The 25,045-nt window shown below is 39.0% G+C and overlaps 2 protein-coding genes across 2 annotated transcripts in view; both read left to right on the top strand.

The window, feature by feature from the left end:
* LOC150019854 (cullin-5) overlaps positions 1-4,273 on the top strand; it is a 120,466-nt gene extending 116,193 nt beyond the window's left edge. The window contains exons 18-19 of the mRNA XM_090266712.1: positions 66-189; positions 3,630-4,273. Coding sequence (XP_090122838.1) covers positions 66-189; positions 3,630-3,824 — 319 coding nt within the window. The 3' untranslated portion in view covers positions 3,825-4,273. The remainder of the gene's footprint in view (positions 1-65; positions 190-3,629) is intronic.
* Positions 4,274-16,866: 12,593 nt separating this feature from the next.
* The window catches only part of LOC150019853 (acetyl-CoA acetyltransferase, mitochondrial), a 52,877-nt gene continuing 44,698 nt past the window's right edge, over positions 16,867-25,045 (top strand). The window contains exon 1 of the mRNA XM_090266711.1: positions 16,867-16,999. Coding sequence (XP_090122837.1) covers positions 16,928-16,999 — 72 coding nt within the window. The 5' untranslated portion in view covers positions 16,867-16,927. The remainder of the gene's footprint in view (positions 17,000-25,045) is intronic.

Here is a 25,045-nt window from a genome sequence, read left to right as displayed (position 1 = left end):
TTGCTATAAGTATGATGTTTACAAGGCCTCTCTCTGTAAAATATTTGATTCAATGTTTTTTATAGAAAAAATGCAAAAGTTCAGAAAAGAGGTAAAATCAACTTGATTGGACGCTTGCAGCTCACTACAGAAAGAATGAGAGAAGAGGAGAATGAAGGAATAGTTCAACTGCGAATACTAAGAACCCAGGTTTGTAATGTTAAGACCAAATGTCTACATTTTGAAAAACTTTGGCCAGTTTGTTGTTGTTGTTTAAATCTTCAAACATTTTTTTTGAATTTAAAAACATCTAAGTATTCAAACATTTTTGTAAGGTAGAGCTACGCTTCATTTTACTAGAATTTTAAAATTGTAGTAATGGCATTCTCTTAGCTGCAGAAGGAGATGTTTCCTATGTGGCTTTGTGGACACTGGTACATTCTGTTGGTTGGGAAAACCTTTGTTTTAGGTTATGTCTTCATTTGACTATATCTGATTAAATGTATCTCAGCAACAAATTACAATTCTAGGAATGATATATTTAAATTTTTATTCGACTTCTCATTCCATTGTAATATGAAATTAGGGAACATTTAAAAATTAGGATTATGATACCTTATGAACATCATAATGAATATCTATTGCAAGCTAATATATGATTGTTTTAACTTTAGAAATAATTCTATTAAAACCAAGTGTCCCACTTTTACAATTTTTACTTAGTATTGTTTGAAACAACTGGCCAATGCAATGAAATATGAAACAAATAACAGGAAATGGTCGATTTCTTTATTACTTAGCGATCATATAATATAAAGGAGCAGAGATGAATAAATATAAAAATTGCATTTCTATTTATTAAAAAACAAATTTTAAAACTTGAGGAAAATAAGACACCATAAATTTCATAGGCATTTATTTATTTATTTATTTATTTATTTATTTATTTTTTAATGTATTGATTTGAGAGAGAGAAACATCAATTTGTTGTTCCACTTATTTGTGCATTCATTTGGTTGATTCTTATATGTGCCCTGACAGGGGTATTGAACCCGCAACCTTGGCATATCAGGATGATGCTCTAACCAACTAAGCTATCAGCAAGGGCGAAGAACCATACTCATAATGATAAGGCTGAATAGCTTAATGAGTCAATTTTTCCCATATTAGTGTCAAATGTACTGAATTTCATATGAAAATTCAACCAGGAATATTTTTGGAATTTTACATATTGATTCTCAGTTTTATCAGAAAGAATAAGAATGATTGAAAACCATAAAATAATAATAATAATGTTATTGTGGTTGAACTTGCCTTGCCAAATATTAAAGCTTATTAAAATATCTACAAAAATACAACAATATGACAAGCAGATTAATTGAACAAAAATAACTCAAAATTAAACCTCCTATATAAGTATAGACAAACTTGACAATAAAAGAAATAATTTCTATGGCCAATTTAAAGGGAATGGATTATTCAGTAAGAGGTTTTAGGAAATACTTTTTGGAGCAAAAATCAGGATATATTCCTAATTTATGGCTACACCAGGATAAATTTCAGATGGATTTGAGTTGAGATGTATCATGGGATGGCAGGTGTAGTCATATAATACTTTAAGATGTGCAGAGAAAATGAAGCATTTTGTTTTGTCTTACTGACCCATACTTATGCCCAATCTAGTAATCCAAGCTGTCCTTGTAGGTAATACTGAGACTTTCTTATTTCTACCTGATCCCATTCCAGCCATCCCCATTATTTGCTGTTCTCACAGATGACATCTGGATGTACTGAGGTTTAGAAGAATTCATTTGAGTTTATAGTGACAGTAAAGGGATTATCGTGTTTATAAGTTGTGACAGTATCCCAGCTTCTTGCTATGGAGTGCTTTATCTATCACCTGTGGGAATTTGACTTTCTGTTGCTATCTACTGCTGATGTCTGTAGCAGGTGAACAATGATTTATTCTTTTTCCAGTTGGTAAGGACTGCATAGCCAGTTCGCTGCTCTCCCCTGTCCTGTGCTCTCACTGAGCTCTTGAGCTCTCTGAGACTATGCCACCACATCTTTTTTGTAACCCCTTGGTCTACATGGTACATTGTAATTATCATCTGCTGCTGCAGGGTCACCCTCTTGTGCCACTAAAGGCCCTGTGACAGGTTTATTACCTCTAAACTCATCTGCATTCTGTAAGAACTGAGAGATTCAGAAGTGCAAATTATTTTCATTAAATCATTCCACTCTTCAAGTGACCTCCAGCATATTAAATGGGGACCAGAGCCAGAGCTCCTGTGCTTTCTGTTTTTCTCTTAACTTCTTTAACACAACCACCATCTTCACAACTAGAAATCTAGAAGGGAGAAATTGGGACTTTTACAGTTCTTCCTCTTCTCTTCCCTGGTTCCTGTAATCCTCAGGTGCTTGAAGGGACAGACTTTCCCTCTTTCTATCTGGACCCTTGACACAAACCCCTGTGATCAAGAGCCTGGCGTCTGAATATATTGAGAATGGGAAGAATTGACTTGATCTATTAGTAACTGCGTAGGAATTAAAGAAACCATCAAGGAAAATATTGTTAACATTGACTTAGATGTAAATGGTTACTCCTAAAGAAACTGAAAACATTGAATGAACCAGTACAAATTGAAGATAATGTTTATAACATATAATTTATTAATCTGTAAAATATATAAAGACTAGTAATTATTGATTTTTAAAAACAGTCACCAACTAGCCTCTACTACTACAAACAAATAACTGATTACAAGGAAGGAATTATGTGGAAGGGGTTTGTTGTATCTTAACTGATTTTTAACACAAAATCAGATTATATACATTTTGTGGTCACAGGTAAGATAAAATTTTAAAAATGTATATAGTGTGGAAAAGGAATGAAAGGAATTGGTCAAAACATTAGGTGTGGTTTTCTTTCAGCGGAGAGGTTATAGATAATTTTGCTTTTCCTCATTTTTCAAAATCTCTGTAGTCAGGTTTTCTTTTACAGTGTGTGATAAAAAGATATTTTTAGCTGTTAGGTAAAATATATTAGTTTCAATATTAATCTACTATTTCAGCAATTTTCAACTGTTTTCATTTCATGACACACCTAATGTAATTACTAAAATTCTGTACATACCAGGAAAATATATTTTATGCCAGTCTGAAAAAAAAAGGTATAATTTTGATTGATTTCCAAATAATAATAATAGTAATTACCAACCCATTTTTTCCAAAGTGACTTTTTAAAAAATTGGGTGCCTATACTTGTATATAAGGATTTGTGGTACCAAGAGTTAACCAATCAGGCTCAACCTTATTATGCGACATGGCTAATAAGATGCAACTGTTATGTGACCTATATGTTTATAGTTCAAGACAGGACATTCACCCCAGACAGCTGTTGTTGTGTTGGCCATTGTCATTTTTTTAATTTGACAACCTAAGGGAAAAGAGGTCAGTGCCCCTGACTAAATAGTTTGCATGTTTTAAAAATTCCTGTGGTACACTGTTTGAAAATGGCTGTCTTTGTGATTGCTAATCATTTGGATATATGTTGGATAGAGAATGAAGTACATCAAAAGTCATTTTTATTTTTTTACTTAAAATAATTTAATATATTAATTCTCTCTCATTTTTATTTTTTGTTTTAGGAAGCTATCATACAAATAATGAAGATGAGGAAGAAAATCAGTAATGCTCAGCTGCAGACTGAATTAGTAGAAATTTTGAAAAACATGTTCTTGCCACAAAAGAAAATGATAAAAGAACAAATAGAGTGGCTAATAGAGCACAAATATATCAGAAGAGACGAATCTGATATCAACACTTTCATATATATGGCATAATTTTGAATATCATGGACAATATTAAGAACCCAAATTTTGGAGTGCTTGTGCAGAAAGTTGCAACAGTTTACGCTGGGGGAAGGTTTATTTGGACTTTGATTACATAAATATTAAAATCTCTGCCTTACCTAACAAAACAACTATGTTTTGCCAATCACATTAGTTAGCATGATGGCATTCCCTTCATGTTACACACTCTTGAACAGCATGCTGTTTTGTGGAGACACTTGCATTCATGAAGAGCCCTTTGTGAACTTTTAAAAGTCAATTTGACAAATACCCATCAGAAGAAAAACAGTTGGGACGGGTGAGGGCGGGGTGCTTGTTGCCTTTTTTCCTCCTTTTTCTTCTCTCACAGAAATGTACTTGCACAAGGAAGGATCTTCATATATTTGTGCACTGAAAAATGTTGTTATGTTTTGTTTTAAAAATGCTATTAAAACTAGAAATAGCACTCTTGGTTTCTTTTGATCAGAAGAGTGAGCTGGTATACCCAACACTGGGAAAGGGCAGATGTAGGTGAGAAGATAAGTATTTAATAAGTATCAAGTTATCAAGTTATTTGTTCAAACAGTGCTTCAGTATAATAACTGGGTTTTAATGGTGACCCAAAAATGGTATTAAATTTTTCCAACTTACAGATATTGGCTTTCTTTAATCAGGAGACTGTTGTTTTAGTTGTTTATTGTTAAATGATAAGGAAAATTTTTTATCTTACATGGTAAAAAGTGAACCTTATATTAATTGTTTCTTCAGTTTTTAAAAATTATATGGTGATAGGTAGGTCATTTTGATTGCAGAGGAAAAATTAGGTGTGTTTACTAGTACACTATATATATATATATATACATATATATATACATATATATATACACACACATATATATATACACACACACATACACACACACATATACATATACCTAATATGTATATGTGTATATATATACCTAATATTTGTTATGCTATATCCACATTTATTTAAAAGCAAGGTGAAAATCTCCTGCTCTCATATAATACAGTTATGTAACTGACCCCTTAATCTGTAGCATAGAAATATTTTGGTATTTTAAAAGTCTCTTGATTAGGGATTCGTAGCCTCAGGTTTCTGGAAAGGAAGACATTCTGTTTTCAAAAGTAATAAGTATTAGTTATTAGGATGAGGAAAACCACAGCATAGGAAAGACCTGAAAAGCATAAACAAAATTGTTGCAATCATAATATGAGCAGTAAACTTGCCAAATATATGTACATATATATTTATATATTTTAAAAATAAACATTTTTAAAATATTCAGAAGGCAATTCTTACCTTGTTCCTTTTAGTCAATCCAAAGTAGCAACTTATTAGTTGCTGGTAACAGAATATCCTGAGTAGTGAAAATTTTTGGATTTAACGATGTGAACAACTTAAAAGAGAAAAACTTATTCCCAATTGGGAAAGTATGGCGCAACATGGATTTTTATTCATTATGGTACATGTTTCAAATTTTCTTGCAACGTATTTTATATCTTGTTTGATACTGGGTAAAATATTCAGTGTATGATTTTGAAGAGAGCAGGAACTGGAGTGCTGGGGCATCAAGGCATACAGTATCACTTCAGAGTGCTTTCCGGAGCATTTCATGGAATCTGCCCCCACCCCCAGGAGGCTGGTGAGCTGCCTGATGATAGGAAGGAAAGCACATTTAAAACACGAAAGGTTTTGGTGGTTATAATGAAATGCCTGTTCTGAAAATGGTAGGAAATTGGAAATTTGTTTCTAATTTAAAATCTTACACTTGAGTTCTAAGGTGGCATATGTGAATTATTTGACCAAGTGTGTTGTGAAGAATTAAATTAGTGCTCACCTTTTCCTCTAATTAAAAGACTGCTAACAATGGAGAAAATTTTTACAAATTGTAATAATTGTGGTCCTTATGCTTAACAAATAGTTTGCTATTGTCATATTTGTTTATCCAAGACATGTATGCCAAAGGAAGAAAAAATGGAAGGAAGTATTGCAGGCCATTTTTTAAAGTTTAAGATTTGTTGTTTTAAATCATAATTATTCTCAGAACTTTTGTGGAATTTCTAAAAGAAATTTAAGAGTGAAAAGCCATGATGTTTTGACTTAATAAAGGCAAATTTAAATGCAAATGCGTAACTCATAGCAGACTTTTCTATTAAATTTTATAAATTTTTACATAGCTAATTATGTCCTAATTGTATTTTGGGGAACATAACAGCAGTAAATACTGTAGACTCAAAGTTTTCATCAACTTTTTGTTATATACATAAATGATTAACTACTTTTTGGTGTATATGAAAACCGTTCAGTTGACAAGGTGCCTATACCATTATTGAATTTTCTTTGACAACAGATTTGCTAATTTAAATAAAAAGAATCTGAAAAAAGAACTTACCAGCAATTTGCTAAAGACAGAATCAGAGTTAGTATTCTTTATCAGGTTCCTTTTCTATAATGTGCACTTAAAAATTAGTGCTATCTGAGCAGGAATGAAACCTGACTTAGTTAATGAAAAATATATATATATACTTTTTTTTCCCCACAAATAGTATGGCATTAGTACTCTTCACAGGTTAATTTAAGCTTCGAACTTTAGTCTTCTAATTTAAAGATTGAGCCATCTCAAAAATGTTAACCTTTATTGCCATCTCATTGACAGAGTAAATAGACATGGAAGTAAATTTACAAAATAAAAATATAGAACAATTTAATACTTACAATGAGATAAATATTAAACCATTACTGTTCCATGGATTTAATGGGGATCTTGATACAAATTTTGAAGTCTTCCAATTTTTGCATTTATTGGGAGGGTCTCTGCGTTCTGTCACCTGTTTATTTAAGTCTCTTACTTTAACTTTGTGCCTAAATGTCAAGATCTCAAAAAATGAAATGTTAGCTTTTTTTTTTTTACTTCCTATTAAATTTAATACAAAATATGACTGAGTTAGTTTTAAAGCATTATGTATTATTTGCAATAGGATTTCATTAGCCCTTAAAGGGCAAATTTTAAAAATTCAATTTGGGTGAAAGATTGCGCTAATTTTCCAGAAAGATTTGCTATCTTAAACTCAGGATGGTTTTTCTGTTTTCATGTAAATGACTGGAATGCTATCTTACAAACTCTTCCAAGGTCATGTTTGTGAAATAAACATTTCATGAGAGCTTTCCTGTCATCTACACTATATATGTCTTCTGGAGTGCTGAACAAATTTGAGTTCCTAAGTTATAATCTGTCCTCAGATGGTATATATGATTTTGAATGTGTGCCACTACATACTGAGATGATAACGCTGTACAGTTTTAAATAGTAGCAGTTTCTGTATGTAGTAGGCTGAAATATTTTGATGAACTGCTTAATTTTTGAATTTTATTTTTTAAGTTGTATAATTTATTTTCTTGCAAAATAAAAATTAATATAAAAGCTGTCACCTACCCAGAAAATGTTGATGTTCTACTGTAAAATAGTTTCTAAGAGTTTAATTAAAATTTTTATAATGGGTATATTTATATATTTATGGCAAAATAGTAAATCTCAGACAGCCTTAGGAATCAGAAATATGAAAAGTAACCCATTTATTTCTTTTAGATTTCAAATTCTAGTTCAAAATGAAAGCTATCAAGAAGTGTAGCTTTTCCACGGATTTCAGCACATGCCTATCATACCTGGGAGAGGTGAAAATTTCTAAACCTGAAAGTGATTAATGCATTCATTCATCAACATAGAAAGTTAAAAATATAAATTATTTCATGTTCGTATATATTTGAAAACTTGTGAAATACTTAAGTTTTGAAGTTAGAGATAGTGTACTAATAAGGTTATGGAAATGGACCGTGTCTTTGCCATTGGCTGCTATAACAAAGTATAAAGACTGGGTGGTTTGTAAGCAACAGAAATTTATTTCTTACAGTTCTGAAGGCTGGAATTCAAAGATCAGGGAGCTAGCATCGTTGATTGCGAGAAGCAACCTCTTACAGATTGCAAACTGCTGCCAGAAAGAGGACTTAGAATGTGCTCTGAATCTCTCTCTCTCTCTCAAGTTTGTTGATTTGAGAGAGAGCGAGAGAGAGAGAGAGAGAGAGAGAGAGAAACATCCAACTTTCACTCATTTATGCATTCACTAGTTGTTTCTTGTATGTACCCAGTACCCTGACTGGGGATCAAACCCACATCCTTGGTGTATGGGGACAATGCTCTAACCAACTGAGCTACCCACCAGGGCTTCCTGAATTTCTTCTGTACGAGCACTAATTCCATTCATGAGGACTTCACACCCATGACCTAATTACGTTCCAAAACAAAAGCCCCCAGTAACATCACTTGAAGGTAAGTTTTCAATGTATGACTTTTGGGGAGACAGACAATTCATAGCACTTCATAATGACACTAAACTAAACCTTGAACTTTAATTGGCAATGTGTGTACGTGTGTGTTTTCACGAGTGGGGGGAATTGACTTTAAATGAAGATAGAAAAGTATGGTCTCAGTATAAAATTCATCAGAGTCTAGATTTACCATTAAATTTAAGCTTCTGAGCCCTTTACTTGCACAGGCCCTAGGAATTTTGTATTTTTAATTTGTATTTTTATCAGTCCCCAAAATATCAAAAGTTGGGTCCAGTCCTGCTAAAATTTAATGCAAAAAGAAACCTGTCTGGCACATGGGCACTCAAATGTAGATCAGATGAATGAGAGCATGAGTGCTTGAGAACAGAGTAGAGTTCAATATTTTAAGTTTTAAATGGGGAAACTTGCAGTTGTCTATTTCTAGACCATAAAATGCAGCTTTTGTATTCACATAAGCGCTTTGACCAATGGAGAGTCTGGAGCAGGGGTCTTAGACTAGTTAGGAATTGTAGACTTTTATAAGCATCTGATTCAAGAAAAAGACTTGCATATGAAGATATAAACAATTCCGTGTATAAATTTTAAGTGTTCCAACACCAAAGATTAAAAATCTTAGAATGAAGAGAGTGGCACTTGCTATGTGAATGGGTAATGACGTAGTGTCACAAACTCTGATCCAAACTTTAATTTTTGGTTGTTTAAAGAAAACAGGAGACTTCTCTGGGTGTTTTGCTGTTCTGCTATTTTCATTTAATGATAAATGCAGTATGTCTTTTAATTGTATTCTAGTTACTCAGGCAGACTGATAACTACTTAAGATGTTTCTTCAACAGAGGTTGATGGTTGAATGTTAATAATGGGAACCAGAAAGGTGAAGTTTGAGGAAAGAGCCAACTTTGCAATGAGCCAGGTTTGAGAATTGACACTCCTTGGTAAGAGACCCTGACCCTTGTGGCTCAGTGGGTTGGGTGTCATCCCCCAAAGCGAAAGATCTCTGGGTTGGATCCCAGCCAGGGTATGTTCCTGCATTGCGGGCTGTCCCTGGCTGGGCACATGCGAGAGGAGCAATATTTCTCTCACTCATCGATGTTTCTTTCCCTGTCTTTCTCCCTCCCTTACCCTCTAAAAATTGATCAATCAATCTTTTTTTTTTACAAAAGAGAAAAAAGAAAGGGTGGGGCTTGGGACTAACTCACTACAAGGTCTTTTCCTGTGACTGTTTTTTTTTTCTTCTACTCTATATTAGCCCCTCCATTCTCAGCAGAAGACTTTGCTTTGAGAAAACAAGTGGAGAAAAACAAGGCCTTTGGCATGAACTTTTCATAACTTGCCATCTCTCCACCTTTAAACATGACCTCTAACCTTGACCTCTAACTGTGTATCTTTATCTACCTCCCTGTCTCAGGAAAAATAACCTCACTTCTTACTCAAGCCCAACTATTTTACATCTTCACTGAATCCCTTCTGCCTCCTGTGTTTTACTCTAAAAATGTTTCCTATCTTTCAGACACATTTCTTTTGGTTACTTCCTTCTTAACTTAGAACAGGGGTTCTCAAAGTTTTGATCTACAGATCAGCAGCATTATCATCACTTGAGAACTTGCTAGGAGTTCTTGAGCCCCACACAGGCCTGCTGATTCAGAACTCTTCAGGTGGGGCCCAGCATCTGAATTTTGATAACTCCTTCAGGTGATGCTGATGCACACTGGCTTACAAACATAATTCAGTATCCATCATTGTTAAAAAATATTCCTCGACCCTGATCATTGCCATGTGTGACCTTATTTTCCCCCTTCCTCTATTCTTTGGTAAACATCTTAAAAGTAGTCCATAGCCTGATTGTCTGTTTCTTCTGCATGGTACTCATGGGTCTATGTTTCCACTGGTCTTCTGACCAAGGTCATCAGTGACCTCCCTATTGCTTAGTCAGAAGTTCATTTTCAGCCTTCCCTTTGATATCCTTGCAGCATTTGCACCTCGAACACTCCTAGGTATTGAATTTGTTTCATCCTTTAGCTTCAAAGATGCCATTCTCTCTTGGTCTCACACTTGTCTTAGCTTTCTCTGCCTCCTTGTCTTCTCTTTTTCTCACTGCACACCTCAGGATTCATCTTGGTTCTCTACTGTTGCTGAGCTGCAGACTCTTCCTGGGTGATTTAATCTACTCTGGCTTCAACCACTATCTGCATATTGATGCTCCAGACTGTCTCCAGCCCAGCTTTCCCTCCTAGGATCAACATGTGTTTCCAGAAATTCCTTGAACATCTCATCTTTCACAAACTTGCTCTACTCAATAACTATCTTAGTTATTAAGTTACCGCAGGTTAAGAATTCTGATGTAATCTCTATGGGTCACCTCCCCACTCCACATTATAATTCCACTTCTGTAGTATCTCTAAGGTCTGCTGCATGGGCAACAGCAGACCCTCCATATCACCCTGCCCAGGCTCTGTAGCTTCAGCTTCACTGGAGAGGACACTCCAGCGTCATCGCAAGATGTCGATTCAACACGGGAGGAGACAGATACCATGTCACTCCCGAGTCGAACTGCACAACCATTCTCGGCGGTGCAGATAGACTCTTAAGAAGCTACACCATCGTCTCTCGAGACGGACGGCTGCCGACGACGACGAGGAGTATCTCTAAAATCTGACCTCTGTTTACCTTCTACTGTGTTCACTGAATAAAAAAGGACATTTTATAGTATGCTTATACTGTTTGATGTAAGGACTTGGTTGGGGTGGCTTCTTGGTCTGCATTTTGAAGTAGACTAAATGTACAGAATGGGAAGTTGCGGTCAGTAAGAATATATTTGCTTTAAATCTAGCATTTCTGGACCATTAGCTTATCCCCAATTTTTCTCTTAATGGAGCCTATACCTCAGTGCCTGAGGCCTGAGACGCCAGATGTGAAATGGATCATTCCCTTTAGCCTATGGCTGAGGGATCACTCCAAATCTAAAGCATAGAAGCAGGGAAAGGATTTTCATCATTTAAAAATCTCTCACACTTTCTAGTGCAGTTCGTTGCTCAGTTAGAAGTCCACTATTTGTAAAGTTGAAATCATAGACCTGGGAACCTGTGTTGACGAAACCATATCCTCTAAAGGTGGAGAGACACATAACAAGGCCAAACATCATTCTCTGGACAAGTAGGGCTTCGGTCTTACACTCATTAAGAACTTCCTAAGATACTTCTTTTGTATCTTTGTTCTAGATCCCAAGATAAATTATGAAAGCTATTTTTAGGAACTGTACTATTGTTTGTGATCTTCCTATTGTAATTATTTTCTTAGATACATGGTGTCAAGTAACAAAACAATTATTAACAAGTTTGATGTTCTTTATTCAAGGGAAAATGATCCTTGGATTGGGGGAGTGAGTGCAGTACCTCAGAAGCAGCTGAGCATTCTTCCCAAAGAGTTTTGGGCAAGAGCAAGTTTTAAAAAGTGTTAGAAGTAGCAGCATGGAAACGGAATGATTGACTAGGAGGTCACACAGAGAATAGGGAAAGAGTATTTGACTTGAATTAATTAACTGGAGTTGCATATCCGGCCTTACTTAGAACAAGGAAATCATTACAGTTGGAGATTGGCTAGCTGGTCAAGAGGAGCATTTACAGGGATGTAAAAGTTACCGAAGTGTCGGTTTGCTGAATTGGCACTCCAGGCAGGAGTTGCTCAATCTTGGGCCTGAAGATTTATTGTCATAATGGGGTACAAACATTTCCATATGCCCACTAACGATGCTCTCGATTATTTATACTTCCTAGGATTCCAAGGAAGGAGATGTTACACGGGACATATACAGTCAATAGAAAACAAGGAAATGGCATATGTAATTTGACCCAGGATGAGTATATTAATTTCCTATGTGTGGATGCTGTAATAAAAGTACTACAAAGTGGGTGGTTAAAACACAGAAATGTATTGTCTCACAGTCTGAAATTCAGGTGTGAGTGGGATTGGTTCCTTCTGTAGGTTCTAGAGAGAACCTGTTCCTTGTCTCCTTCCTAGCTTCTGGTGGTTGCCACAAGTCCTTGACCTTTGTTTTGTAGGTGAATCACTCCAGTCTCCGTCTCCAGCTCCACATGGCTCTCTCCCAGTGTGTCTAATCTCTCTTATTAAAAGAACACCGGTCATTGAATTTAGGGCCCACCCTGTTCTAGTGTGACTTGCTCTTAACTTGCTTTTCTCTGCAAAGACCCTAAATAAAGTCACATTCAAACTATTCAACCTAGTACAATGAGTTATTCCAATAGACTATGATAGAAGTTACTTGTTATAGAAGAACTTAATTAGAAATGAATAGCAAGCATCCTTGTATTATGAATGTAATACCCACATTTTTTTCTAAGTTTTTCTTAATTTGAAAATTTTTTCAATTTGTTTCCTGATTTCTAAAGCTAACTTCTAGAAAACCACTCTGGGGCTTATGACTACAGTATGGGCCTTTAGAGAGGACGATTCCTGGAGCAGGAATGATAAAGCTACGAATTCAGATATGCCAAAAAAGTTTTTAATTCTCTCAACGACTTAATTTTTTCATTTTTATTTTAACATTTATTTATTTATTTTTAGAGAGAGGGGAAGGGAGGGTGGAAGAGAGGGAAAGAAACATTGGTGTGTGAGAGAGGCATCAATCAGTTGCCTCTCTCATACCCCTAACTGGGGACCTGGCCTGCAACCCAGGCATGTGCCCTGACTGGGAATCAAACCAGGACCTTTTAGTTAACAGGTCGGCACCCCATGCCTTGAGCGGCACCAGCCAGGGCTGAATTTAATTATTTTTTATCCCAACACCCTATTTCTGTCTCATGGAAGAAATTTTAACTTAGTCATTTTCATCTAACTCAAATTCAGTTATTCTTTCATAAATTTTAAGTTTAAGTTTGGCTACTTTCAGTAGTGTTTCTTTCACACTTCTGTGCTAGGCTTTGGTATGGTCCTGGGCTACCTCATACCCAGACGTGGTTGAACCTCCACATGGACTGGTATGGTGGTGCCCAGTTTCCTAAGAATGGAGTCACTTGAGGATCACCAGTTCCAGCACAATTAACTTCTGTGCTCTTCACAGCTACAAGAGGAAAAACCACTCATTAAACTTTTTAGGCTTTTTGGGTTATGGGCACTTTTTGTGAGGCTACCTTACACCTTCATATCCAAGCACTGTAAACAGCAACATCAAATTTCTATTTAACTTCTAGTCCTCACATGAGCTACTTTTTTGAACAAACCAGCTTGAATCAGAGAGCTCATAACACTGAATTTACCCTGTGTGTGTTTCTACTGTCATGGTCCCTTGTGGCTAGGCTGCAGGGCACAGAGTCAGGACCTTGCCTCAGTGGTTAATCCTCTGGCTCTCTCTAGCTCTAGCCTTTCTCCCCAGGGTTTTACTTAACCAGAATTAATTGGGTGGTAGCAGAAAAAATGGATTTTCAAATCTTCTTTTACCTCAACTGTGACTTTAGGATTTTTAAATTAAAGATGTGGTGTCCTTTTATTTGCTCTGGTTCTGCTTTCCCACAGGGCAATCATGACTTCACAGGCTGGGTGTAAATGGGGGATGATTCGCAGATTTTACAAGAAGTAGGGGTAGAGGGTGCAGCACATTACAGCATGATCTAATTCTCTGCTATCTACCTTTCTCTTCACAATTCTTGCTCTATCTACTTCCATGTGTCCTCTTCCTCCCCATAAATGCAGGTTTTCCCAAGTTTCTCTCTATATGAGACTCTTCTTTGGGGTAATGTCATCTACTTAACAGTTGCCTCTATGCTCTAGCTCCCAAATCTATAGTTTAATCCTGAATTTATTCCAATTTTTTTGACAACTGTAATAAGGATCAGAATTAATTTTAATTTTTTTCGGAGTCTAAACTGCCCCAAGTATAGACCACTCTAGTGCTACAATTATTTTGGGTGCAGTAGTTTTTCCTGTTTTCTATGGAAATTCTTGAATTTTCAAATTCCTTAATTCCTTTCTTTAAATATTTGATATTTTTATTGAATTTATTGGGATGGTATTTTATTGAATTTATTGGGATGGCATTAGTTAATAAAATTATATAGGTTTCAGATATACAGTTCTGCCATACATCGTTTGTGTATTGCATTGTGTGTTCACCACCCCAAGTCAAGTCGTCTTTTGTCCCCATTTATTTCCCCCTTTGCCTCTTTTACCTTCCAGACCTCCCTTTCCCGCTGGCAATCACCATATTATTGTCTGTGTCCATGAGTCTTTTTTTTTTTTTTTTTTAATCCTTTCACCCTTCTCACCCGGCCCCCAACCCCTCTCCTCTGACAGCTGTCAGTCTGTGCTCTGTATCCATAGTCTTAAATAAAATGATTAACTACATTTTTTGCCTGCTGCTCATATTGTGATGAAGCTGCTGTAATTTTTTTGAGGCTCTTTTGAAGAACAGCTGTCTGCTGTAGATCAGGAGAAAATTTGATATTCTCCCTCAAATACCCCTAAGTCTCTTTGAACTTGCTAGAGGCTGTCCTGGCCAACATGGTGGCAATATTTCCATAGTGGTAGTGCTTTTGATAGCAGAATTGACCAATCAAAGCTGACTCCTCTGCTTCTAGAGCAAGGCTCTCAGGCAAAATCAGTGTAAAGGTTAAAAGCTTATTCCTGGCAACCAGACTGCCTGAGTTCAAATTGCAGCTCTAATGGTTTGTTCTGTGACCTTGGGCATATTACTTAACTTCTGAATCCGAGTTTTTTCTATAAAATGTGTATAATAATGAATTAAACTATGAAAGAACTTCCTCATACTAAAAACTATGTAAATAGCTTATTATATAATCAGTCATCTTTTGCTGTTTGATCCCATAGTCTAGTCATCAGCCTTGGTCTCTGACAACTGGTAATCCCTACATACTGTTAGGCCAGACCAGCTGTTTAATTTTGTTATTCTGTACATTTCTCACGCGTGCGTGCACACACACAGCTTAAGCGCTGATGCACATTGTAGTGATTTCCTTTCAATAGCTATTGAAGCGATAAGTATGAAAAGGTTTGTGCTTGGCCTGGAGTAAGGTCAGCAAAAGAGAAGGCATAAGTGTGACTTTTAAAGAAAAAAGGCAGGAAGAACTTGGTGACCTACTGAATATGGAGGAGATGATAGAGGTGTTCCAGGGGTGTGGGGACCCACTGTGAGTTCTTGGTTTCGCACAAGAAAGAATTCAAAGTAGAACCAGCAGAAACTTTAAAGTGAAAGAGAGCTTATTAGTGAAGCAGTGAAACAGAGTGCCTACTCTGCAGACAGAGCAGCCCCTCCCTAGTGGGATTTACTTCTTTTATTGAGGCTCATTCACTTGAGGGGTAGGGCATTCAAGAAGGAGGGAGATATTAAGGATTTTTCTGGGGAAGGGGTGGAGCCCCTTGACCATGCAGTGTCCTTATATGGACTTAATGTTTCAATCTTGGTGGCGCAGGGTGTGTGGTTTAGCATGCTAATGTATTATAATGAGTGTATAATGAAGCTAGGGGTTACCCCAAGGTGGAAATTAGTCACCATATTTGATTGAGATGTCTTCTGCAGGTTCTTGTTCTTTTTTTTTAATGATTTTAGAGACGGAGGGAGACGGAGAGAGAGAGAGAAACATTGATTTGTTGTTCCACTTATGCATGCATTCATTGGTTGATCCTTATATGTGCCCTGACTGGGGATCAAACCCACAACCTTGGCATATCAGGATAATGCTCTGACTGAGCTACCAGACCAGGGCTTTGGTCTTACTATCTCCCCGCTCCTCCTTGTGAGGCAGGGTAGTAAGCTAGGAAAATCCCTTGACTACCTCGAAGATCTTGAAGTAAGGCCTATGGGAGATCATCAGAGACAACCTCTTTTGTCACATCTGTAGGGCAGGACAAACTCCTATTTACTAAACATCTGCTCTTGTTATTATTTTGCAATGACTCTTTGAAGCCCCACCCCTTACTTCATCTCTAGCTCAGGATCTCTTATATACATACTCATGTTCCCTTTCTGTCTTGGAGCCTCTGCGCATGTTCCCATACATATATTTTAAATTTGGTTATTTTCTCTTATTAAACTGTCTCATTTCTTTCTATTTGATTATTGGGCCAGCCAGAAGAACCTTGACTGCAGAGGTAAGTTTCATCATCACCCACATTATCTTATTAATTAAAGGGTATATAATAGCATCTGAGTTTTTGTGAATATTAATCCTTATTAATTGTTCGGTAAAGTTAACTGTTAATATGTATTCTATTTCTTGCCTTCCTCCATCTACTGAAAAAAACTTGCCAAATTATCTCATCATAAATTAAAGCTGATTGGGTTGCTTAAAAATATCTTTCATGACTTTCCTTTGTACTTTGTTGTTATAATTTAAACAACTGGCTCAGTGAAAGGAAGAGGACCAAATTAAATTTAAACCACTGACTTTGGAAGGTTAAAAGTGGTACAGCCGTGAACTAGCAGCGTGGCAAGTGTTTGCGGAGTGGGGGTTCCCTGCTCGCCTCTCAATCCCCAGGGAGCCTTTCTCAGCCAGGCCGCAGGCGGGGCTACGAGGGCGCGGGGAAGTCAGGCTCCGCCCCGCCCTCCTGGCTGCCAGCCAATAGCCGCGGGCCGAGGCTGCTATTGGATGAGGCCTGGCCAGACTAGTTGCCTGCGCTAAACCTTCTTGCTAGGAGGCGGGTGGGGCGCGGTGGGGTGGGGGTGTGCAGCACTTGCTTCGTCAGTGCCCTTCACGTCTCCGCTCTGTGCTTGGCGACAATGGCTGTGCTGGCACCCCTTTTGCGCTGCGGCGCCCACGGGCGCAGCGTCCTCCTTCGGATGCAGATGCAGGTGAGAGGGGCTGGGACCCGGGTCTATGCGTGCCATCTCTGGCCTTGGCGGGGTCCGGCCTCTGGGCGGGACGGAGCCGGAACAGTAGGCCTCAGGGGACCCTCCTCGTCGCGACCCGCGTCCAGAAAGCTCCTCCACTCCCCACCACGAGCACAGTCTGAGTACTATTACAAAGCGCGTTTCTGTGCCCAAGATTCCTTCTGTACGTAATCGTAATAATCGCTTACTGGTGTTTGGAGAGGGCCACACAGTTTGGCAGGCGGAAATATGGGATTGACTCTGGCCTTGCCTGATGGTACAGGCTCATAAAACCGTAAAACTTCAGTTTTTTTAAAAAACATGTTTATGAGGGGGCGATGGTGGGGTAGAGGTGATGGAGGGGTATTGGTTCCAGGACTCCTGATGCTCAAGTCCCCTTAGCATTTTCATATAGCAGCAATCCTCCCTATATATTTTGTCATCTCTAGAATACTTATAATACCTAAGACAATGTATATGTTATGTAAATAGCTATACTGTATTGTTTCGGGGATGACTACAAGGAAAAAAGTCTGTAAATGTTTAGTACTGGTGCAGCCATTAATCATTTTTGGCTTAACTACATGGTACATGTTAACAACAATGTAACATTTTTGCCAAATATTTTCGATCTGTGGTTGATTGAATCCCTAGATACAGAAACCATGGATATGGAGGGCCAATTGTACTTGATAAATGAATAAAGCTTACATTCTGAAGGTGTCCAGAGACATGTTTCTCCTCTGGCTGTTGTATTTAGGGAACACAGGAGTGACATTCTTGAAAAAGAGAATTTGTTTCCCATGTATCAAAGCAAGTTAGCTCACACCGCAGATTTAGGGTCTAACAAAACCTAAAGAGTAGGTAGAGAACATCAGGGTGTGGTTGGTGAAGTGTGAGTTTTCCAGTTTGTTTGGGATGATGAACTTTGAAATCCAGTTATTTTGGGAGAATTTGGATTTGACCCAAGTCACTGGGGACTGTTGATATTTTTGTTTTTGTCATAATCAGAGGTCAGGGAAGATTGAAGTGGGAAGAAAACAGTTGTTTCAGGGTGTGAAGTAACTTGTGTGCTGGCAATAGGTGAGCATTATGCAAGAGACTGAAATAATAAATGTAAAACTTGACAAATAATGGAGGGTGTTGAGCTAAGGGAAAAAGAAGAGTATAAAATTAATTCTGGGATACTAATATAACAGAAAAGTCAGGAGAAGGTTTCCAGGAAAGATGAGTTCTTAATCAGCATATTTATTTGTTTCATGGAATGATTTTGGAAATCCAAAAACATTATTAGGTTAACCTAGGTTTCAACCAATGTTGACCAGGTGCACTAGGTGAACTAAGTAAAAAAAATGAAAGAAAAAAAAAAAACAAGAGCAGAACCTTCTTATAGTTTGAATTTACAATCAAACACAAATGTTGCCGATGAGAAAAAAGATGCTGTAGGTTATACAGCATATGACTTACTTTGTTCATTTTATTGAACTCTAGGAATTAGTTGTACAGGCACAGCTCAGAGATATTGCAGTTTTCATTCCAGACCACCACAGTAAAGTGAGTTGGAGTCTTTTTGTTGACAGAGGATCTTGCCTTCAATTTGTAAAAAACACAACATCTGTGAAACACAATAAAGTGAGGTACAATAAAATTGTTACTGAAGATCAGTTCTTCTCACCGACAGAATAAACAATTACAGATCAGGCAGACGAAGGTGGATGAGTAAGAGTTTTATTAGTGCGTCCTCAAGAGAGAAAACAGGCCTGCTGAGAGTGGTGAGAAGGATCGAAGTCTCCTGAATCTGCTGCTTTAAGTGCACATGTGATTGTAATAGCATAGGGGAGGGGTTCTGTATTGATTGACACATACTTTGGTGATATAACTTTAGTTTCTTTTGAGCAGGCCCTTTCCCATGATTCTCCTTGACTGTCCACACTACTGGGGCAGGGTGGGGGGGTGGTGGTGGTGGTAAAACTGCAATGGAAGTTTTGCTAATAAGGTCAACTAATAATATGTCAACTATTTGCCTTGGGCCCACAAGGGAAGTGGCCCTGCTCCTCCCACCACTCATTTCTAACTGCTGCCTAACATTCCCCCATCAAGCAATAGGAACCCAAATCTCGGGGCTACTGGAGTAACAACTGCTCTGGCTGCTTCCTGCCGGGGAGGGGCATCATAGTAACCTTGGGTTTCTATGCTTGCTAACTATTGATCAGAAGAGGTGAAGGAGGGGAGGTGTCCAGTCAACAGTCTGCAGTTAATGGTCAGGACTGTAGTCCCAGAGACTGATATCCTTTTGTAACGATCATTTGTAATTTTATGGCTTCTATTCTCGAAGAAATGAATTTAGTTAATAGGTTAATTATCATTGGCCCAAACATTAGTCGTATTAGGATAATTAGAAGGGGAACCGCAAAAGGGAAGAGTAAAGCCGTGAACCATGACTTTGTATCTCAAAATGAGGTCGAAGTTTTAATTTTGAATGCAGACTCAAGGATACATACCTTGAATGTTCTGTTGTACTTGTCCTGATTTGTCAACAGGAGCAACACTGCAGTGCAATACAGACATATGCCTCCTTTTGAGGCAGTGAGGAGATGTAATGCCCTTCGATTCTGGAGGGTGACCCCTGCTAGGGATTCTCTCTGCTCCTGGAGGAATACAAAAGTCTCCCCTGTTTCAGTTAGTGCTTGGGCAGTGTCCTGGGATAGGCGATGGTGGGTGCCTGAGAAGGCTCCCCTACTGCTGTTCCCATAGGCGGGAGAATGCCTATGGGTGATTAAGGGAGCGAGGAGACGAGCCCTCTTGATTAAGTGTCCTTGTGCCCTTAATGGGAATGGGAGGGTGGCATTTTCCCAAGCTATGGAGACATCAGGAAGGATGTACCCACGGGAGCGAATTCCCTTTCACTATGAAGGGCGGGACCAACATGCCCTACACCCTCAAACCCAGTATACTCTTCTGACGGGGGTAGTTCTGCTGCCAGGGTGTTATCGATGAGTTTGATAGGCAGGTTTCAACAAAGACATATTTGCTGTTAACTTTTATTTTTTTCTTTTTTGGGTATTTTATCTCCCACCACTGGACCCCTTAGGTTGCTAGAGAGGCTGCTACTAGAGGATCGACGTAGGCTTGTGGAATTGGGTATCGTTTATGAATTTAGTAAAGATAGGACCCCTTTCCTGACCCAAAGTGTATAGCTACTTGGGAATTGCAAAAGAGAGCAGTGTAAGAATCTGTTTCTTGTGGAAGAAACTGGTTGACTTGAAAGGAGGGTCTGCCTTGACAATAAACCGTTTTTGGTGAGCTTCTTTTTAAGGGCTCACCAAAAAGCCTTCCTACAGGTGTGCCCTCTGAGGCAGTACTGATTATGTAAAAGGGATAGCTGACCTGGAGAAGGTTGATGAGGTGAGAAAGAGGGCCCATCTAGGGAGGTGCTGATTGCTGGAAGAGAAGGTCTTGGGGTCGTTGTTTAATGAGGTTTGGGGTTGTGAAACCACCCCATGGAGTGGAGTATAGAGTTCCCTGATCTAGAGTGGCAGACACATTTCCCCATTGTTATGGAGGTAGGGGTGGACATATCCCCAACTGCGGGTGGAAAGGCAAAGCCAACAAGAAGTATTTAGCCTTAGGAGTTGAACCATGTGGTTTTCAAGATTGTAAGCTGTCTCAGTTGGGATTGGTTGGGAGTAGATAAGAAAAGAGAGAAAAACAATAGGCTACTTAACAAGCTGAGGAGGATGCTTTCAAAAGACTAGTTTGAGATCTTCCAGTACTCACAGAAATACTATGTGGACTCATGTTCCTCTGGCTTGGCTGGCTCTTCCCACAGCTTAACTCGGGAATGGTGGATCTAGATGGGTGATGGCTTTTGGGGAGGATTTAAGAGCAGGGAGAGGTCCTTTTCACAACAGTTGTAGTTGAGAATTGGGGGAACCATTGTTACAAAATGTTATTAAAACCTGGGCCCCTAGAAGGTACAATGGGGTAGCTGAGTCCTGGCTAGGTTTTTGCTGCAGACCAAATTCCCTCAGGGTCGTTAGAAACAGCTCCCATTTTGGGCAGGCTTCTTCGGAGGAAGTCTCTGTCTTTATCAGGAGTTCTGAATATAGGAAGGGTCAGCCATATAAGGCCTCAAAGGGACTGAGCATTAGCTGAGGCTTGGGGGCTACTCTAGTCCTAAGTAAGGCCATTGCTAGAGCCCCCTTCCAGCTGAGAGAGGTTTCCTGAGTAATTTTCTTTACAAATTTATAAAACTTCTGCAAACTTCTATAACTTTAACAAAACTTTCTGCAAATTTCACAGACTTTCTTATCCATTCAGAAATAACTATATTTAGCCCTGGCTGCTGTACTTCAGTGGATTAGTGCCAGCCTGTGAACTAAAGGGTCGGTCACCAGTTTGATTCCCAGTCAGGGCACGTGCCTGGGTTGCGGTCCAGGTCTCCAGTTTGGGGCGCATAAGAGGCAACCACCATTGATATTTCTCTCCCTCTCTTCCTCCTTCCCTTCCCTTCTCTCTAAAAAATAAATAAATAAAAATTTATTTAAAAAGAAATAACCATCTTCTGAATAACTCGCTTTCAGTCCTTGTTCTTCAAAGTTGCATCTTCATGCCTATGCCTTCAATTACTAAAACCATACAGTTTCTTTCCAACTTAATTTGAACTTTTAACTCTTAGAAACCTCAGTTCCCAAAGATGACCAAAATGTAAACAACCAGCATTCCCTGGATTGACTCTTATGAACACATTTTATTGTTACTGACCAGCAGGTGGGGATCCTGCTGCCCGTTGCCACCCTCTTGGCAAAATTCCAGAGGCAAAGGTTTGGTGATAAAGGAAAGGAGTCTATTAAAAACTATACAATTTTGGAATAGCGGCTTTCCACATGCGTTAGTCACTTAAGGCTGTCAATTAAGGCTAAACTCTAACTCTTTAGTTACAGCTTTAATACTTAAACCTATCAATTAAGGCTAAACTCTTTCACACCTGAGTTTTCTTAGCATTCCCTGTTAGTTTTTAATTATCTTATTTCTATAGGGTTAGTTTACAAACTAAAACAACATAAGACACAAAAACTACACAGTTTTGGAGTAATGGCAGGCTTCTGCCTCAGAGCTCACCTCCTCTAGAACACCCAAAGGATTATAACCCTGCCACTCTGCCAGGCCAGCCCGATCCTAGGCTGCGTCCGGAGTTCCTTCTCATTCAGAATACCATCCATTGGGAAATGCAGGCAGCTGCAGCATGATCATCCAGGCATCCTTGAGGAGAAACCCTTAGAGCCCTTCTCTTATTTTAAATCTTCTTGCCCACAATTCCATGTGGCCTGGAGGCATTTAGTGCCTCAGCCAATCCCATCGTAGACTTGTTTACCATTGCCTCAGCAACCTCCTCCTATGGCCCCTTCCTTCTCCCTAGTGATCTGATCAGATCTCTGTATCTATTGGCAAACACACTCTCACTTTCAAGAAACAGTTCGAGCAAAGCACATGACATTTACCTATAGCTCCATATCTACTCTACAGCCTTCGTAATAAAAGCCAAAATCATGTAAACTTAACTTGTCCAGCAATTAACATTTCAGTATCTCATGTTGTTACCGAGCAAAGCAGGGCTCATTCACGTGGCGCCTTGGTGTATGACCCAACAATTAGTGTTGCAAAAAACAGGTCTTTATTTATAACATTCCAGCCTTGGGTGGGTTAGGAGCACCTCAGCTTGGAGCCCTGTTCTCCCATAGGACCCAGCACTTCCCTTGCCCCACAAAAGGCTATAAGCTAAAACCAAGCCCAGAGTTCCCCATTCCTTATCTGTCAGCTCTCTCCTTCAGGATCTGGGTTATGTTGTCATCAGCCTCCATACAATAGTCCAGGAACACATGTGCTGTGTTACACTGGATCGTTGTGAAGTCCAGTAAAGGAACAAGTCCTAACAGAGTGTCCTTTGCATATGCCCCAAGTTCCAAGAGTCCAGATGGGGGTCTGCAAGGCAGAGTCCTTGGTGGCTTTGGAGTCAGCTAGAGTGGGCACGATCAAAGCAGCAGCAGGCCCCTGCTTTCCTACTAGCCCAGGCTGCATGGCTGAATTCTGACTACAAACTGCATAACTGCTGTTTCTTCCTTCTCACCACAGACCAGCCTCTCTACAAACTGCACAGCTGCTACGTCACTACAGGCAGCAGGGCTGAATCTCCTTCTAGCTCACAGCTCCTTCCTCATGGCTACTCTTCCTTCTTCTCTTCTACACCCACTTTGCCTGCATGGCACTCTCCCGTGGCAGACCAGCTCTCCCACAAAGCTGCCTAGCTGCTACGTCATGGCTCTCTTCTACAAACCAGACCTAGCCAACTCCTGTCTACACCCTTTTCAGACTGCGTGGCTCCCCCCGCCCACCTCTTCCACCTCTCCCTCTCCCCGCCTCCCCTCCTCTCCTTCCGTCCTTATGGCTGCCTACCCTTATTTTAAATACTGGCCTAGCACACCATACATCATTGTTATGAAAAGCATCTTAATCCTATCATCTGCCCATTTACCTGGGGCAGCATAGCTTCCCTTCAGGAAAGGCTAGTAGTATCTTAAGCCTGTCATCTGCCTTTTTGCCCTGGGCTGCAGCACAGTTATTATCTAGTTACCAACTTGCCATAGATATGAAAACAACTTCAAAAGCTGTATTATCTCCTTCCCCCATCCCCCTAACCATGAGCTGTAGGAACTTTGGAGAGGGTCCCCAGCCTGTTAGTGTTACTTCAAAATATTTAGATTTTCAATAACTTTTACCGAAATTTACTAATTTAGAAAAGGATAGCTGAAATAAGTTGAATTGATTTGCTCAGATATAGCTAAGGCTTTTCACCTTTTGATAAAATTTATTCCAAAAATTTGTATTTTAATAGATGGCCCAGACAGGAGTTTTTGGAGAAGACTGGGTATTTACATTTGAAAAATGTAGGGAAAGAAAAGCTAGCCTCTCCTAGAAGGACTTTGGTTTCATAAAACCAATGATCTAAAAGTCTTTTAAGGTGGATAGAGGAGGGTTTAGAAAGATAAAAGGATTTGGTGGGCTTTGACGTCCTGGAGCCACACCTCTGGTCCTGAAAAGACTTCATTTGTAAAACAAAGACAGTTATTTTTAATCCCTGAACAGCTGGGTCACCACTCACATGTTTGTAAAGGATTTGGCCAGGAAACCTGTTATCCCGTACTGCTGGGTTGATTTGGCATTTCCATGAAGGAGTAAGTGTTAGGGTGGTCAGTGACTTGGGTTGTGAAGGGATTCACAAAGAGAAGAAAAGATAGCAAAGTTTTATTCACTTTCCAAGAGGGGAAAGAGGCTGGTGTGTAGAGAGACACACCAGCAGCAAAATGTAAGAGCTTTGAGTTTTTATTGAATTATAACTGGATTATAAAAGGGTGGGGGGTTGGTGTTGTGTGGTCCCTGGGCTGTTATGAGCATTGCTACACAGGAGGTTTTGGTTGGTTTTGCATAAGTGGCAGTTTGTTTCAATGTTATCTTCTGCCTGCTGCTGTGGGGTGCAGTTAGTCACGTTCTGTTCTTGTTTTCCAGTAATTTACAGTCCTGGGCACATAAGCTCAGAAGAGTAAAATGGCAGTCAGGTTTAACAAGGTCATAGGTCTGCTTGGCAAATGGTGCCGTGATAGCAAATGGCACAGGCTTTGTCCTTTCAGCAAGGGTATGTAGGGCCTTCCCCTATAATAATTCTAGTTCCTAATAATTGAAGGAGGTTTCTTCTGAATAGAAGGGTTAGACATTCTGGGATTATGAGTAAAGAATGAGTGAAGTAATACCCATCCCAGAGACAACCCAAAGGAAGGGTGAAGTTTTTGGTTGTAGGCTTTCCAGCTACTCCTAGGACATTGCAGGACTGTGAGGAGAGGGGTCTGGAGAAGGAAGTAAGGACAGAGTAGGTGGCTCCAGTATCCAGCAAGAAAGTTACTGTCCTACCTGCCACATCCATATATACTAGGTTCCAGTCTAGTAATGGTGGCCTTTTGAGTCAGGGCCAGCTGA

This window comes from Furipterus horrens, unplaced genomic scaffold (assembly GCF_987537825.1).
Source record: "Furipterus horrens unplaced genomic scaffold, mFurHor1.1.pri manual_scaffold_2, whole genome shotgun sequence".
NCBI classification, from domain to species: domain Eukaryota; kingdom Metazoa; phylum Chordata; class Mammalia; order Chiroptera; family Furipteridae; genus Furipterus; species Furipterus horrens.
Note: the sequence above shows the minus strand (reverse complement) of the source record. Positions and strands in the feature narration are given on the sequence as shown.